General features: G+C 64.8%; 1 protein-coding gene across 11 annotated transcripts; it reads right to left on the reverse strand.

Annotated features, from left to right (window-relative positions):
• Positions 1-196: 196 nt before the first annotated feature.
• On the reverse strand, positions 197-10,188 carry ADAMTSL5 (ADAMTS like 5). Of its 11 annotated transcripts, none has more exons than XM_070491630.1 (13): positions 9,876-10,007; positions 8,921-9,038; positions 8,255-8,321; positions 8,055-8,146; positions 7,780-7,840; positions 7,546-7,654; positions 6,320-6,447; positions 5,844-5,955; positions 5,427-5,513; positions 5,144-5,307; positions 4,027-4,234; positions 3,884-3,955; positions 197-3,542 (listed from the first exon to the last, which is right to left on the reverse strand). In XM_070491630.1, exons 2-13 carry the CDS (start codon positions 8,995-8,997, stop codon positions 3,241-3,243), a joined length of 1,479 nt encoding a protein of 492 aa, XP_070347731.1. In that variant the 5' UTR covers positions 8,998-9,038; positions 9,876-10,007; the 3' UTR covers positions 197-3,240. The 11 variants fall into 11 exon arrangements, with proteins under 11 accessions (XP_070347731.1, XP_044609565.2, XP_070347730.1 ...); XM_044753630.2 differs by lacking the exon at positions 9,876-10,007 and adding an exon at positions 9,686-9,861; XM_070491627.1 differs by having other exon boundaries at positions 198-3,657.
• Between the last annotated feature and the right edge of the window lie 6,840 nt (positions 10,189-17,028).

The raw sequence follows: 17,028 nt of genomic DNA on the forward strand, positions 1-17,028 counted from the left end.
CTTCTTCCTTGCTGGGTAGCGCTCCGTCCTGCGGGTCGGCCACAGCCCATGCGCCCCATTCCCCTCCGGGTGGGCATTTCAGTTGTGTCCAGTGTGGGGCTATTATGACTAAAGCTGCGGAACATTCTAGAACCGGCCTCCGGTGAGCAGAGGGCTCCTTTTTCTGCCGTAGCAAATGACTGCAAGACGGGCCACTGAAAGCAACGAGGATTTATTCTCTCACGTTCTGGAGGCCGGACGTCCCAGATCCAGGCGGGCAGGGCTGCTCCCTCCCGAGGCTCCAGGGGAGGGTCCGTCCTGCCTCTCCAGCTTCTAGGGGCTCCAGGCGTCTCTGGGCGTGTGGCCACGTCCCCCAGTCTCTGCCTCCAGTGTCCCGTGGCCTCTCCTCTGTGTGTCTCTTATGAGGACATTTGTCATTGGGTTTAGGGCCCACCCAGATAAACCAGGATGACCTCATCTTGAGACCTTTAACTACATCTGCAAAGACCACTTTTCCAAATAAAGTACCTTCCCGGGGTCTGGGGGCTGGGCCGTGGAGCGCGCCGTCCTCCCAAGCGGACACACCAGACCGTCTTCCGACGCGGTTATGCCCACGTCCCCGCACGTGCCTGTCGCCGTGGGACCAGCTGGGGCCTTTGGCAGCTCCTTGACCACCCCCGTGCGCTCCTGCAGGTCAGGCATCCCGGACGGGGTCCCCGAGAGAGAAGGGCGGCAGCTGCAGATGACAGGGGCTCGCTGTCCGCCAAGAATTAGAGACGGGAGCAAAAGCAAGTGCGGGCGGGTACAAACCGTCTTTTTCTGGGCTAAGGAAGAAACTGTGCCGTTACCGCCGTTCCACTGACACGGACGCGGCCTTGACCTTGCCCCGTTTTATGTCTCTATAAACGTCGCCTCCTGCGGGAAGTCGGTTGGGAGAATCCCCATTTCTGGAGCGAGGACTCCGCTCCTCTGAGAGGACGTGCCCTCTGGGGTCCCCGTGGTCCCTGGGGCGCTGTGTCACGCTCTCACCCACACGGGCCCGTGCACCCTCCGGGGACACGGTAAACAGCACAAAGAGCTGGGGCTGGAAAGACGACAAAGCAGAATTCAGTCACTTTGTTGCCATCACTCTGTGTCACCGCCCACAGTTTTTATTCGTGTTTACATGTAAAGCAGCAAACAGTGCACGGTCTCGCTCGGCCAGCACGAACTCTGGTTCCGGGTGACATTTGTTGCAGAATTTGAGAATCTTTAGAATTGCAATTTCTTCTCTCTTTAAATTGTTTTTAAAGCTAAAGAGCAGAGCAGGAAACCTTGTGACATCCACGGCCCACTGTTTCCCCCCCCATCACTAACTGAATACAATGTTGCCTTCCTGGGGCTGGAAACAGCCAGGGCCACAAGGCCCCCACTCAGGGGGCGCCAGGCCGGCCTGCCAGAGCGGACCCCGCGGCCGGCGGGTGAGGGGCGCCCGGCTGAGAGCTGGTGGCGGGGCTGCCCAGGATCCCAGAGCTGAGAGGGTGGAGCCCCCGGTCCTGGACACGTCCCCACACCTAGCATGGCTGAGGGCCCCCTCGGTCTAACAGTGGGGGGCAGGGTAATGGGGGCAGGGGTGGGAGGGGGGGCCGGGTGGGCACTGGTGAAGGAGGCCAGCGGGTGGTGAGGGGCGGTCCCGGGACAGGAAACGAGAGAAGTGGGTGTCATGGGGCCGGTGGACTTGCGTCCCTTGTGGGCTGCAGGCCCCATGGTGGGGATGAGGCTGGAATCCCTTCTCCCTGTGTCCTGCCACCAGGGGGGCCCTGGCCCGGCGCCTCCCTCCAGACCTGTGCCCCGCTTGGCCCCCAGGAGTGGGGCATCCAGGGGTCCTCCACCTTCAGCACTGGTGGCAGATGACAAGGCCAGGCCTGGGACGGCCCAGGCACTGCTGGGTTCCTGGCATACAGTAGGCGCTCAATAAATACTAGCTGGAGGGATGCGTGAATGAAGGCGCGGCTAGGGAAGGAGCTAGGAAGAGACCGGGAGGGGCTGAAAGGGTACTTGCAGATGGGTAAACTGAGGCCCAGAGCGGGCGGGGCCTGGTCCAAGTCACCTGCAAGGTCAGAGGCTGAGCCCATCGAGGCCCACACATCTGCACCCTGTCCTCACTCCCTCCATCCCGCAGCCCAGAGAAAAAGGACCGCGGATGGCACAGAAAAGCAGATCGTCCCAGTGACAGCGCGAGCCGCCCCATCCAGGGTGGGGAGGCAGAAGGGCGGCCTCTCGGGGGCACCCCACAGGGAAGGTTTGCTGAGTGACTGTGTGACACCCCACAGACCGCCCAATTCACACGCCGCCGAGGTCTGCCCTCCCAGCTCCAGAAGAATACATGAGGAGAAGAAAGGCACGAGGACAGGGGACAGGCTGAGAGCAGGGGTCCCTTGGGAGGCCTGAGATGAATGGTCCCCAAGGGGGCACAGGGAGGGGACTCGGGGCCTATGAAGCCCCGCTGACTGCTCTCCTCCCCCCATCCTCATATATTCCCTGTCCCCCCTCCACACACAGGGTCAGACACGCTGAGGGAGGTGGGCTGGATCAGGAGGCGGAGGGGATGGGGTGCATGTCACCACACCTGGATGCGCTGTGAGAGCGCGATTATGGATCCGACTACCAGCGCACCCCCAAGGCTCTGTGGCCGAGTACGTGTCCTTGTTAAAGTGCTTGTAAAAATTAAATAGGAATAAAAACGGGGGAACGGGGGCCATGTCTGTTTGTGACGGTGTCTCTGAAGATGTGAGGGTACGTGTGTAAGTGGCAGCAAGAAGGGAGAGCACAGAGCAACAGAGAGTTAAACAGTGATGAGCTTCCTGGCTGCCAGAGCAAGAAGGGGAACTGACACATCACAGTGTCCTGTTAGTCAAGCCTTCCTCTGGGCCATGCTTGGTTTGTGACAGTGTCTCTAAGTAAATGAGTATGAGGCAAGGGGAATAAAAGCAGACGCAAAATTTCTGAGTGTGAAATAGCAATGAGTTTCCTGGCAGCCAGGGTGAGAAAGGAAATAAGAGAGTCTGTTCAGTGTGTCCTCACCAGGGCCTGCCTGCTTATGACAGTGGATCTGACTGTGTGCAGGGGTGTCTAAATGTGTGTGACAGGGAGTCACCCAGCTTCAAGCAGGAGATATTTCTGAGCTCCCTGGAAGCCAGGGCGAGAGGGGAAATATGTTGAGTTTGAGCCCGGTCGGGTGTGTCTTTCTTGCTGTGCAAGGCAAGGGCCTGGTCCAGGCTCTCAGACAGGGCAGCGTCGGGCGGCCAGGCGCACGCGGCTGTCCTCGGCGGGGCTCCAGGGCCGGGCATAGCCAGCATGGGGCAGCAGCAACCGGTCCTGAGTGCCGTCGGGGCTGACGAGGCGCTGCACGGCCAGCAGGTACTCGCGGTGCAGGGCCAGCGGCGGGCAGGGGCAGCGGCCCGGCGCCCACACGTACTCGAGGGCCCGCAGCGGCGAGCGGTTCTTGTAGACGAGCTGCACACGCACCTCGTAGCGGGTCTCCTGGGCCTGGCGCAGGCGGCCCAGGACTTGGGCCCGGAACACTGTGGGCAGGGCGGTGCTGAGGCTGGCCAGCCGCTCCGTCCTGGGCACCCACCCACGCGCCCACCGCCAGACGAGGGTGACCAGGGTTCAGGGGGCCCTGGGGGCCCCCGAGGACTGTGGAGACAGGACTGGGGTCAGCCGAGGCCTGGGGTCAGGGTCAGGTCCAGGGTCAATGAAGGGTTAGGGGTCAGATTAGGGCAAAGGGTCAGATCAAGGAGTCCAATGAGGCTCGGAAGAAGGGGTCAAGTTGGAGTCGGGTCAAGGAACCGAGGGTACGTTCGGATAGGGTCAGAGGTCAGCAGGACAGGGGCCAGGTGAGGGTGGGGTCGGGGTCTCTCACCGAAGTCGCTGCCGCAGTAGTGGAGCAGCCGGTGGGCACGACCGCGAGAGTCGGGGCAGGGTGGGCAGGGGTCTGTGGGGGGGCGCAGTCAGGGGCACAGGCCCTGCTCCCTGCTCCCCGCCCCCCGGCCGGCCCCACCTCACCTGGGGCAGGGGTCAGGGGCCGTGGGGGGCCGGCCGCGGGGGCCGCGGGGGCCACGGGGGACTCTGGGGTCTGAGGTTCCACCTCCCGAGGCTGTGGCTGCCGCGGGGACCAGCCCAGGGCCTGCGCCCGTGCCTGGAAGGGGCCATAGAGCTCCCGGGGGAGCCAGAACTCGAACTCGATGCCGGGGTTGGGCTCCTGCAGGAGGACCTGAGGGGGTGTCACACGCCAGGGAGCCACACTCAACCATGGCCCTGCCTCCCCCCTCTGACTCTCCATCCCCAGCCTCCTCCCTCTGACCCTCTGTCCCCAGCCTCCCCACTCTGACTCTCTGTCCCCAGCCTCCCCACTCTGACTCTCTGTCCCCAGCCTCCTCCCTCTGACCCTCTGTCCCCAGCCTCCCCACTCTGACCCTCTGTCCCCAGCCTCCCCACTCTGACCCTCTGCCCCCAGCCTCCTCCCTCTGACTCTCTGTCCCCAGCCTCCCCACTCTGACCCTCTGCCCCCAGCCTCCTCCCTCTGACCCTCTGTCCCCAGCCTCCCACCTCTGACCCTCTGTCCCCAGCCTCCCCACTCTGACTCTCTGTCCCCAGCCTCCCCACTCTGACCCTCTGTCCCCAGCCTCCTCCCTCTGACCCTCTGTCCCCAGCCTCCCCACTCTGACCCTCTGTCCCCAGCCTCCTCCCTCTGACCTTCTGTCCCTAGCTTCCCACCTCTGACCCTCTGTCCCCAGCCTCCTCCCTCTGACCCTCTGTCCCCAGCCTCCCACCTCTGACCCTCTGCCCCCAGCCTCCTCCCTCTGACCCTCTGTCCCCAGCCTCCCACCTCTGACCCTCTGCCCCCAGCCTCCCCACTCTGACTCTCTGTCCCCAGCCTCCTCCCTCTGACCCTCTGCCCCCAGCCTCCCCACTCTGACTCTCTGTCCCCAGCCTCCCTCCTCTAACTCTGTCCCCAGCCTCCTCCATCAGACCATCTGTCCCCAGCCCCCCCAACTCTCTTTCCCCAGCCTCCCCCCTCTGACCTGCTGTCCCCAGCCTCCCTCCTCTGACCCCTGCCTCCCCCCAGATCCTTTAAACCGCCCCCTTCTGCGCCCAGGCGCCCCTCAGAGGCCGCCCGCACCTGCAGGAGGAGGTCTTGGGAGGTGGGCCCTGCCGCGTGAAGCGTCTCCTCCGGCCCTGCAGCCCGTGTGTAGACCACGCGGGTGCCCGCCGCCTCGTAGGTCCCGGGCGGGCTGACCGCCCAGTTCCCGTTGAGCACGTAGCGCCCGTCGCCCCCCATCAGCGCTGCAAGGGAAAGGTCAGCCGGGCTCCCAGGGACGGCCGCCAGCCCCCCAACGCCCCAACCCTGGAGTCCCCGGGCCTCAGTCTCCCTGTGGTGCCTCCCCCCTCGGACCCTGTGATACCCAGGTGGTTGCGGCTCCGGTGGGCAGCGCGGATGTGCCTGGCGCCCTCGGGGATCACCGTCACGTTCCAGTACCCGGCGAAGGTACCTGGGCGGGAGGACAGGACGGTATTGGGGTGCGGGTGGGGTGTCTTTGAGGGACGACTTGAGGATTAAAAGAGCTACTGTGGGTCCTGGCACACCGAAAACGCTCCACCAGCGTTTGGGGTTATTATTATCGCTTAAGTGCAGCAGCGAAAGGGTTAAAACCCCATCTGCTCTGGGGAGGGCGGGACAATCTTGCAATGGCCAATCAGAATGAGGAGCGAGAGGGGGCCGGGCCGCACACTGCCCAATCAGAACGGGCCTTGGCTTCCGGGTCCGCGGCTGGTTAAAGGGCTCGCGCTGGGCGAGAGGGGAGGACGGGGCGGGCGGTCACCGGCGTCGCGGAACACGCGCTGCACGAAGAGGCACGAGTCGTTGGCGCCGCCGCAGCGGCCGCAGTGGTCCTCGCGGGCGTCCGAGCCCAGCAAACCGTCACAGCCGGCGCTCTAGAGGGTGGGGGGACACGCGCACGTCAAAGGCAGTCCCCATCTGGCACCGCCCTGGGGGCGGGGCCTCCGGTAAGGGGCGGGGCTCCGGGCACTGGGGGCGCGGCCTGGAGTACAGGAAATTAGGCCTGAGGGCGGGGCCCAGGGTGAGGGGCGGGGCTTGGAGTGAAAGAACTTGGGCCGGGGGCGGGGCCTGGAAGTGAAGGACAGGCTCTGGACGGAGGGTTTGGAGGTGGAGCCTAAGGAGGGGCGTGGCCTTGGGTTGGGATGGGGCGTGGCCTAGGGGAGTGGGCGAGGCCTAGAACTAAATAAATATGGTCTGGGGCGGGGCCTGGAGGGATGGGCGGGGCCTGGAGATCCTTACAAGGCAGCGGCCAGCCACGCAGAGGCCCCGGGTACCCAGGCTGCAGGGGGTGCCGTCCAGCACGCGGCCGAAGGTGTGGTAGAAGGCGTGCCCCTCCGCCAGGCAGTTGAGGTCGCACTGGTTGGGCGCTGGGAGGAGGGAGGAGTTGCTGGGCTGGTCCAGGGACCTCTATCTGAGTTCCAGCCCCCTCCCCGCCAGTCTCCCCCAGGCAGCCATCCCCTTGGGCAGGTGAGGTCAGAAGTCCAACCAAAGCCACACATGGTGGTTGAGGCAGAGTCAGGACTTCCACCTCTAGCCCCCTGGGAGTGTCCTGGGGCTGCGTTCATTCATCCGTGTTAAGTTCTAATCTTACGAGTCCTTACATATCCGTTCCTAACATTGCTACCCATTCTTCATTCATTCGTTCATTCCACAAGCACTCACTGAGCATCTACTGTTTGCCAGACACATCTGGGTGCTGCTGACTCACTCAGCACTCGGGCCCAGCACCCACCAGGTACCCAATCAGGAGCGTTTGTGCAGTGCTGACTGAGTCCCATGGAGCCTGGGTGTGTCGCTGGCCCTCCCCGGGCCATAACGGGCAGACACCCGCAGGCCCACAGCCCTCGTCCCTGCTCCTCTGGCTCAAACTCCCTCTGGGTCCCAGCTCCCTGCGCCTGGCTGGCAGACCCTGCCTGGCCCGGAGGCCAAGCTGGCCCTGGCGGGCCTCTGTTGGGGTGGGATGGAGGCAGGTTTCCTGCAATTCTTAGAGCAAAGGAAAGAAACACCCATGAGGTGGACGGATGGAACTTTCTCCGCTCTGGGCTTTTCTTATCTGTGTCTGCCCCCACCACGGCGTCTGAAGCCGCACGTCTCCCGTAAATCTGGAGGCGCGCTGCCCTGGGCACACAGTTATATAACTTGCTATTTTCAGCTCAGTGCGGCAACATTTCCTGCTATGGGGGTAAGTTTGAGAACTGTCGGCCTCCGGCTACAGCTCCAAGTAAATCCTCAGCCTGGCATTCAACTCTGTGCAGAACACACCCTGCCTCCCTCTGCCCCCGCTTCACACCTTACACACGCTTTGTCCCCTTCGCTTCACCAACTCCTACATATCCTTCAAAGCCCCAGTGGTAACGCCCCCTTCTCCTTGCAACCCTCCAAGTCCCCTTTCGGTCTGGGCAGCCACTTCTCCCTGCCAGCTCTGGGTTGTTCCCTCCGGCCCAACAGGAAGGCAGACTGCTCACCGCCGTAGAAGGGTACCCATCGGTAGGCCTCCTGGGTGCCCAGGACAGGGCGGCCATTGTAGAGGGCACACTGGAGGTCTCGGAAGGGCACGGCCCCCGGGGGACAGTCCTGGGGATGGAGAGGGGTGGGTCAGTGGCTGGGAGACCCTGACAGAGCAGCAAGTGTATTGGGGGCCTGGGGCAGGGGCGGGTGAGCTTCAGGGCAGATGGGGGCTGGGAGGGGGCAGCATTTACTGGCAACTGGCAGAGGCGGTACTCGTGGCTGTCCCCCCAGCACGGCTCTTCCTCAGGAAACCTGGGGGGAGCAGGGCGGCCCGAGTGTGGTCAGGAACCCCCTCCCCAGCGCCGGCCTGCCCCCCCCACCCCGTCCACCCCCGCCAACCGCACCCACATTCCAGCTGGCTCAGTGGGGCTCAAAGGCACAGCATGTGTGGGCAGGCGGAGGGTGCGGCCAGGGTGGGGCCCGGTGGCAGTGGGGGGGGGCGGGGGGGGGCAGGGACCCCACTCACCGGATGCACCGGCGGCTGCGCACCGAGAGCCCCCGCCCGCAGGAGCTGGAGCAGCGACTCCAGGATCGCCACGGGGTCCACTCGCCCGGACCCTACTTGGGGAGAGAGCAGCCGGGTTAGCCTGGAGGGAGGCTGGCACCCCCATGCCACCGGCTGGGTCCCCGTGCCCACTGCCCCCTGACTTCATGTCCCCCCCTTACCTGAGCACTGCCCCCCAAACCACAGCTCAGGAGGGTCCACAGCAGGAGGTTCCAGAGGGGGCGGAGTCTAGGGGAGCAGAGGGGGTCGCTGCAGTGGGGGCTGCCAGCAGACCAGGGGGCGAACTCCACTCTGCCCTGACTGGCTGTGTGATTTGGGACAGTAACTTAACCTCTCTGAGCCTCCCTTCTTGTCTCTGAAAAATGGAGTGATAATAGAGCTCCCCCTTACAGGAAAGTTTTGAGGGGTCTGTCCCATCAGGTAAGGAAAATGGGGGGCACAGAACCTCATATGAAGAGGGAAAGCTCAACAATGATGATTACTATTACTGGTTGTTTACTGTTTTACAATGCACACAGCAGGTGCTTATTCAGTGTCCGATGATGGAAGGAACCCCTCCAGGATAGTGCACAGTTGTCTCCAGGTGGGGGCCCCCTCCCCGCTCCCCGCCATCATCGCCTCTACTTTCCAGTGTGGCCGGGGGCCAGCCGCTCCACCTCCCCAGGCCTCAGTTTCCCCATCTGCGCAGCGGGGACCAGCTGGGCTCAGTCCAGGACTCAAAGAGACCTTGTGGAGGGTCGGCCAGTGGGGGCAGACTCAGGGACAGGGGCCCGGGCGAGGCCCCCCCAGCGGCACCCCGGCCTCCAGGGCCCCCTCAGCCCCCGTACCCTTGGCAGCAGGGAGCCCCTGGGTGGGGGGTTGGGCAGGGAGGGGTGACCTGGCCTGGATCCACTCGGTGCCTCATGGCCTCATGTGCAGAGGGTGTGGGAGGGAGCCCAGGGTGGCCTGTGGAGGGAAAGGGGCCACGGATGGAATGACTCGGGACAGAGGTGGGGGCTGGGGGGTGGGAAGCCTGGCAGGGGAGACTCTGCCTCCCCGGGCCTCAGTTTCCCCATCTCTCAGGAGAAGGATGAAGTCACTTGCCATCCACACCCTCCACGCGACCATGGCACCGTGACAAAGGGGGATGGAGTGCTCCTCGGACCAGGGCCAGGCTGCCCAGCGGTCAGCAGTGCGGAAGGACATGCAGGACAAGCTGGAGTCCCGCAGCCCGGAGGTCCGGGGCGCCGGATGAGGGAAGGCCGGCCCCACAAGTCCCGGGAGCCTCAGTTTCCCCGGTTCGCAGGCCCTCCCGGCTCTGACATTCGGACCTGGGCACCAGGGGTGGGCCCTAGGTGGCTCCAGGTCCTGAGACTCTGGGGGGCGGCAGGGCGGGTCCGCTCTCTTCCCAGAGCTGTGTGCCAGCTCCATCCCCGCCCCTCTCTGCGCCAGCCCAGGAGGCAGGAAGTCTGGACCGGGGAGCGGGGCCCTCTGACACCCCCTCTGGGCTCAGCACTGTTGTGGGGTGGGGGGTCTATGTGATGGAAAATAAGGGGCTAGAAGGTCCACCCTCCCCGCTCCCCAGAGCCCCCACCCCGGAGCCAGACACTTACACTTGTCCGTCTGGAGCGCACGACAAGCCATGCCTCTAGGCCTCAGTTTACCCAGGAGGTAGTGGGAGCCAGCTTTCTCCCGCCCTGGGGATTGCCGTCTCGCCAGCCCCGAGCCCGCCCCGGGCCGGGGAGGGGGAGGAGACGCCCGCCGGCCTGCCGGGCTAGCGGGGGGATGGGAAGAGGGACTTACCGGCGACCCAGAGCCCGGGCGCTGCGTCTGGCTCCCTGGGCGGCCCCAGGGCGAGCGGAAGCGGCGGGGCCCGCGGGGAGGGCGGGGGAGCCCGGGGCGGCCCCTCCCACGCGGCCTCCCGGGGCGCGCCCGGGCCGGGGTCCGGAGGGGCGGCGGCCCCGTGCGCCCCCGCGCGGCCATGGCGCCAGGGGACTGGTGGCCGGCGCGGCTCCCGGCCCCCCAGGGCCGCGGCCTCCGTCCAAGCGTCCGCGTCCCCGAGACCTTGGGAATCCCAGGGCGAGGGAATGACCGCCCCTACCCCCACCCCGGGGCTGCTATTCCGGGCGCGGCGCTCAGGGCCCGGGAATGCGCGCGAACCGAGGTCGCCCTGCCCGGTGCCAGGAGGCCGCGCGCTGCGCCCTCTCCACCGACGCCCCGATGGCGTCCCGGCGAGGGTCCCCTTTCCCAGCCGCTGCCCCCCTCCCCTAGTTCTTTCCCCCTACCCCTCCCTCGAGGCCACCCTCCTCACGACCCCGCGCGCCTGGGCTCCCATCCTGGGGTTCCCCCCCAAGCGCCGGGCCCCAGCGCGCTGCGGAGAAGCGCAGCCCCGGGGGCCGGGCGTGGGGGGCGGGCGCAGGGCCCCCTCCCGGCGGCCCGCGCATTCCCGGGCGCTGCTGTCAGCGGAGGACGCGCCCCACCCCGCCTCCCGCCCTCCCCGCCCGGCCCGGCTTCGGAGCCAGGCCCGGGTCCAGAAGGTCCTTTCCCCGGGCGCGCAAAGGTCCCACCCTCTCCGACCTCAGTTTCCCCATCCAGGCAATGGGGCAGGCAGGTTTCCGCCCGGACACTTCCAGCTGGACCCTGGCTCTGCGCGGACTGGCGGGGACAGGGTCATGGAGGGCTCCCACCACCCCAGCCTTACCTGGCTTCACGTCTGCACGCTGCCCTCCACCCACGTGGGGACACAGATGGTGCCCTCTGCCCGTCCCCTCTCGGGACTCCTCCCTGTCACCCCATGGTGCTCCCTAGTGGGCGGGTTGAAGATGTGGGGGCACCAATGGGCCGATGGGTGGACTGCCCTCTGCCCCCTGGGCTCAGCACAGGCTCAGCTTTGAGGGCCCCTCCTTGCAAGCCAGTAATGGGGTCTCCCAGCCCTGACCACAGGGAAAAGGTTTGTCTGTCCAGCTCTGTCTGTCCTCCAGCAGGGAGCAGCTCAGAGCAGGGTCACCCAGTGCCAGCGGTCCATTCGACATTTACTGAGCTCCTACTGCGTGCCGGGACGCTGTGGACAACCAACCCGTCAGGCTAACAGGGAAAGTGGCCCCCTGGGAGCATGAAATCCCACCTTCTGATGGAGACACGCAGAGGAGACAGCCCAGGCCCGCTGCCAACGGGGTGGGGTCAGGAAGGCCCCCACTGAGGAGGCGACTGTCACAGGAGGGCAGCCAGGCAGAGGGAACAGCAGGTGCAAAGGCCCTGAGGCTGGAATCGGAGAATAAGGGACAGTCGGGAGGTGGCCTGGTGAGGGCAGAGATGAGGTCAGAGAGGGGCTGTGGGGCTGGGAGCCACTGGAGGTGGGAGAGGATGCTCTTGTTTTGGAAAAGCCGCCCTTGGCTGCTGTGATGGTGGGAGTGGGGGCCAGTGGGGAGCAGTGGTGGGTGTCCTGGGGGCAGGGGCTGTGCCAGGGGGCGGGGAGAGGGAGCTGCCCCCTCTGCTGAGGGGGGCGGCTGGGGGCGGTGGGAGAGAGAGAGTGAGACCAGAGGTCCCTCCTGGATGCCAGGGAGAGGCTGGGAGTCTGGGGACCACGTCCGGCTGGAGATGGCCGCGTGGGCGTCCTCGGCGCCCGCGATGTTGACAGTCATGGATGAGGTCACAGGATGTGAGTTGAGTGCGGAGGGAACAGAGATGGGGCCGGAGTGCCAGCCGGGGTGGAGTGGGGGCGGCCCCAGAGTCCGTGGGAGGACGGGCTCCTGGAGGGTGGCGTGCGGGCAGCGTGTGTGGGGAGATGACGGGAGAGTGACCCGGGGGTCAGCATCCGCGGAGGTGGTCATGACCTTGAGGAGGTCAAGGTTGGACACGGCAGGAGAGGGAGTGGGGACGGCGCATGCAGGCCCCCTCTGCTGAGCGCCTGCTGTGTACTGTGTCATGGACTGGGGTCTTGGGGGGCATCAGAAATCACCCCGGCTTGGCCCGGGGGCCCCACGCCATGGACAGTCGCATCCCCCATGGTTGTGCCTCCTTTCTGAGCCCCGGCCCACAGTGCCGAGCAGGGCGCGCAGACAGCGGGCGCCGAGTCCTGCAGAAAGCGCACACTGTAGTCACCATGCTCTGTGGGAAGAGTACACAGCGGGGACTGCGCCGCGTGGTGGCCGTGATGCTCATGGGATGGCCAAATGGGGACAGCGGGTTGGGGGGGAAGGTGTGGGGTCCCGGGCCCACCCCGCCCACCCCCCAGCCTCTGTTTCCCTGGGTCTCAGCCTCCTGCCTCTGTCCTCCATGGGCCTCGGTGGGTCCCGGAGCAGCAGGAGACACCTGGCACAGGCAGGGCGGGGGGTTGTGGGGTTCAGAGGCTCCAGGTGCAGGGATGTCCCAGGCCCCACCCTGTGCCCCGGCTTAGACCCCGGCCAAGGGCTCAGCGGGGTCTCCTTCCCTGAGCTCCAGCCTGGACCCCTCCCTGAGGCAGGGCCAGGACCTGGGTCCTAGGGGATGCGGGTCAGTCGATGTCCTGCTCCCTCTGTGGTCACACAGCCTTGGCCTCCTTGTGTCCCCCTCCCCAGCTCCCTGTGGCCTCCCATGATCCCCTAGGCCTGGCATGTTGTCCGCAGGACACGTCAACCTCCGGAGTAGACTGGATGGGAGTGGTCCTGCCACCCTTGCCCCAGAGCCCTCAGAGTCTCTGGAGCTGCCCAGCTGTCCCTGGGCACGAGCATAAATGGAGCAGGAAAGAGGACCCATCACAGCCAGGGTCACCCATGTGACCTGGGATTGCTGGTGTCTTCCCTGCCATCCCAGGAAGAGATGCCAACAGAGAGGGAGGAAGCGGAAAGGGCCAGATTTCTGAGATGGTTGTTTGAGTCCCTGGATCGAGCCATACCTGAAGCCATCCACCCATTATTTTTCACTTGAGCAACATTGGGTTTCTGTGGCTTCTAATCAAGAGGCTCCTACTAATGGGGAACAGCAGCCTTTCCACCACCCTCCCCCCCAACAGTTCCCACTCCTCACACAGCTGATCCAGTGACTGAGTGTGTCACCTACTTCGAGTCACCACTGCCTTGGGGGCTGCGCTATCTGATGTGACACTCCCAACTGCCTCCTGGGAGAGGAATCCTCCCCCTCACCTTACGGGTCGGGACACTGAGACACAGAGGGGCGAAGTCACGCACACCGAGACCTGGAGGTCCTGGGACGGCTTCAGACCCACGTCCGAACTGGTGTCCTGAGCTCCTTTTGGGGCAGGGGTCCAGGGGGACTGAGGCGGGGACACTCGAGGCAGAGCCTGGAGGACGAGGGGGCACTGGTTGGAAGAGGGTGTGAGGGAGCGGGTGTTCCCAGCAGAGGGAACAGCACGTGCAAAGGCCAGGTGGCTGGAGGAGCAGGAAGAGGACCAGGCCCGGCGGGGAGGCCCGTGTGGCCTGAGCGCAGTGAGCACGGGGTTGACTTCGAGGCCGACCGGGGCAGGGGCCTCCCATGGCTTGGGGGCCGGGAGCAGCTGGAGGTCACCGGAAACGGCAGGTCATCCGAGGCACGTTGTAAGGTGAAAACTCAGAAAAACGACACACGATGTGGCCTGACGTCATTGACGGGAGAGAAATTACACACGTTCCCGCCAACCCGGGACGCGACGGGAACGAACCCACGACGACCTCGGGGTGGGGTCACGGGCGCCCCGAGTCCTGGCCTTACGGGTGGCGTCTGAATTTGTTGTAACGATCTCCTAGTGCCGGTTTTGTTTTCTTAAGAAAAGTTTTATTTGGGATAATTTCAGGTTTACAGAAAGTGGCAAAGACACTAGAGAGAGTGTCAGTCGACACTTTGCTGTCAGTAGTATAGGGAGGACCCTGCGGACGTGTCACCTCACGAGGCAGAGGGGACCCTGCAGACGGGTTAAGTCGAGGCCCCTGGGATGGGGGTGACCCTGGATTCCCAGGGCCCAGGGTCACCCCAGGGTCCTGAGCAGAGGGAGGCGGGAGGGTCAGAGGCCGAGATGGAGACGCTGCGCTGCTGGCCGTGTGGACGGAGGAAGGGGCCCCGAGCCCAGGACGCGGCGCCTCTGGAAGCTGGAGGAGGCAGGACACGCTCCTCCCCTGGGGCCTCCGGGGGGACCCGCCCTGCCCGCCCCTGGGTTTAGCCCCGGGGGACCCCGTCGGACTCCTGACCCCAGGACTGTGAGATCCTCAACGTGCTTTTTTAAATCACCGAGTTTGTGGCAATTTGTTACAAGAGCCCCGAGGAACTGCCATCGTCACGTTACTGTTGCGAATAAATAATACCAGAAAGCATTGTTTCTGTTGACCAAACTCCAAGTTTTATTTCGGTCCCACCAGTTTTTTTATTTTTTCCAACTAGTTTCCTTTCTCGGTTCCAGGATCCCCACAGACGCCGAGCTGTCTCCCTCGGAGTCGGCAAAACGGCCCCAGCAGGTGAAACACGCACGGGTCCTGGGGGGACCGGGCCGGCTCGATGTCCGCACAGCGCCTCGCACGCAGCCCGAGTCAATCAATGTCCCTGACAGAGGTCGACGCAGCGTCCGGTGGGCGGGAGGTCACCAGGGGAGGGGTCCACCTGGAGCAGCAGCGCCCACTGGGATTTCAGGTTGTGAGGGTCCCACAGAGGGAATCACGGCGGGGAGGGCAGCCTCCTGGATGAGGGTGGCCCTAGCCTGCATCCTAGAAGATGAGGAGGAGCCACTGGTGAAGACTTGGGGGTGGGGAGGGCTTTGGGCAGACAGAATGGCATGTGCAAAGTCCCTGAGGTCAGGATGAAGTTGATATGGGATCTGGGACTGACAGAGAGAGCAGGGTGGCTGGACCCAGGTGAGCGAGTGTGTGGGTGGCAGGGCCACAGAGGCGAACCAGCAGGCTTTCATTTGGACGTGATCTGATCTGCTTCTGGAAGGCTTCTTGCTGACTGAGGAGGTGGAACTTCCTGGCCCCTGGGCCCAGAGCACCCGCTGAGCCCAGCTCTCAGCCGCCCCCTGGTTCTGTGAGCCTCCGAGGCCCCAAACCCTCCGTGTCCCCTGACATCCCTGATGCTCCCAACCCCGGGCCCTGGCGGGTCCTGAGCGACGTGCTGGCCCCAATCGTGTCTGCAGCCCCATCTCCTCCAGATCCCCCTCGGGTCCCCCACCAGGCGTCTCGAGAGCAGCGTCCCCTAGACTGTCCTCTGGGTGCCCCTCCCCACCCCGCCCACCCCCAACCCTGGCCGTGGACACGTGTTCTAGTGTCACCGGTCAAAGGGCGGAGTCGAGCTGCTGAGCCCAGGAGGCTCTGCTCTGGGGGGGTGTCAGCTCTCTGGGTGCCCCCCCACACACCTTCTCATCTCACCTCTCACCCCATCGCTTCCGATCGGCCGTGTGGACCGCCTGCATGAGCTGTTCCCCACTGGGTGATACAGAGGCACAGCCAGTGGGGGGGTGGGCGTCTGAGGGTCACTGCCATCCTCGTCCTCATCTTGGGCAGGCAGATGTGAGGCTGTTCTGCCCAGTTCCGCAGGGGCCCATGGTGGTCACCAGCTCCTGCCCTGCCATGTGCTCCCCACCCCTCACTCCTGCTCTGCACTAAACCCTTGCCTCAGGCTCTGCTTTGGGTGGAGCCCAGACCGAGACAGGGGAGGAGGAACGCGTGGCCCACTTTGGTCTCCCGCTGGCCCGGAGAACATCACTGAAGAAAGGGGACAGGGGCCTCAGCATCGAGCCCCGGGTACCTGGAGAAGAAGGAGGGGCCTCGAAGGAGAACGGAGAGGATCTGGCGAGGAAGGTGGGGTGACCTGGAGGGCAACAGAGGGCAGCCGTGGGTGCTGACGGGCTGGGGCAGGCGAGGACAAGGTTTGGTCCTGAGGCGGGGTCGGGGGTGGAAGCTGAGTCCGGGTGTCCCCCGTCCGCCCACACTGAGCCAGTCTCGAGGCAGCTGCCACCGCAGTCACAGGGTTTCTCGAGCACAGCGGTAGGGTCCCCTCCCGTCCACTCTGCTCACGGGGCCCTGTCCCCGGGGAGCTGTGAGGTGGGGCCAGGGCTCACGGACGCGGCCCAAGGTCACCCTGGGCATTTCCGAGTCAGGGAGGCCAGAGAGGGACCTGGCCACTGGCGCGCCCCTACCCCGGCCCCTTTCCGGCAGAAGGGGCTGCGCCCCGCTGACCCTGCTGGCCCAGGAGCCGGGGGCCCGCGTCCCGCGCCCGCTGTCTCAGCAGCCACCCTCCACCTGCCGCAGGTATTTTGGGCGAAGCTCCCGGCTCTTCTCCTGGGATTTCTGCTGAGTCTGGGGAGTCATCTCAGGTCGGGGAGACAGCAGCCCGGAAGGACGGGAGCCCGCGGCCTGGATGTGGGCGCACGGGGCTGGGCGGCCAGGCCTGGCTCCCCGGGCAGGGGTCAGCAGGGAGATCGGGCCGCCCACGGAGCCCCGCCCCTCTGCAAAGCCATGCTCCCTGTTCGCCATGCAAACCGTGCCTCAGTTTACTCAACTGTGAAATGGGGGTTTTAGTAAGCCCCCTGAGGCTGAGTTCTTTGGGGGAGGTGGGGAAACTAATATGGTTTTCATTTTTTTAATGTGATAAAACACACAACACAAATTCACCATCCTCACCATTTTCAGGGCACAGCTCAGCGGCATGAAGCACATTCACATTGCTGTGCAGCCATCCCCTCCATCCGTCTCCAGAACTTTCCATCTCCCCAAACTGAAGCTCTGTCCCCATGAAACGCTGACTCCCACCCCTCCCCCAGCCCCTGGCCCCCCATCCACTTTCTGTCTCTGTGGATGTGGCTCCTCTGGGGACCTCCTGTGAGTGGACCACACAGTGTGTGTCCTTCTGTGTCCGGCTCACGTCCCTGAGCATCACGTCCTCCAGGTCCGTCCAAGTGGGAGCAGGTGTCAGGACCTCCTTCCTTTTCACGGCTGCGTAGTATTCCAGGCTGTGGGTGGACACATTTCATCCATCACTCACTGATGGACATTCGAGT

Source organism: Equus asinus, chromosome 20 (assembly GCF_041296235.1).
Source record: "Equus asinus isolate D_3611 breed Donkey chromosome 20, EquAss-T2T_v2, whole genome shotgun sequence".
Taxonomy (NCBI): domain Eukaryota; kingdom Metazoa; phylum Chordata; class Mammalia; order Perissodactyla; family Equidae; genus Equus; species Equus asinus.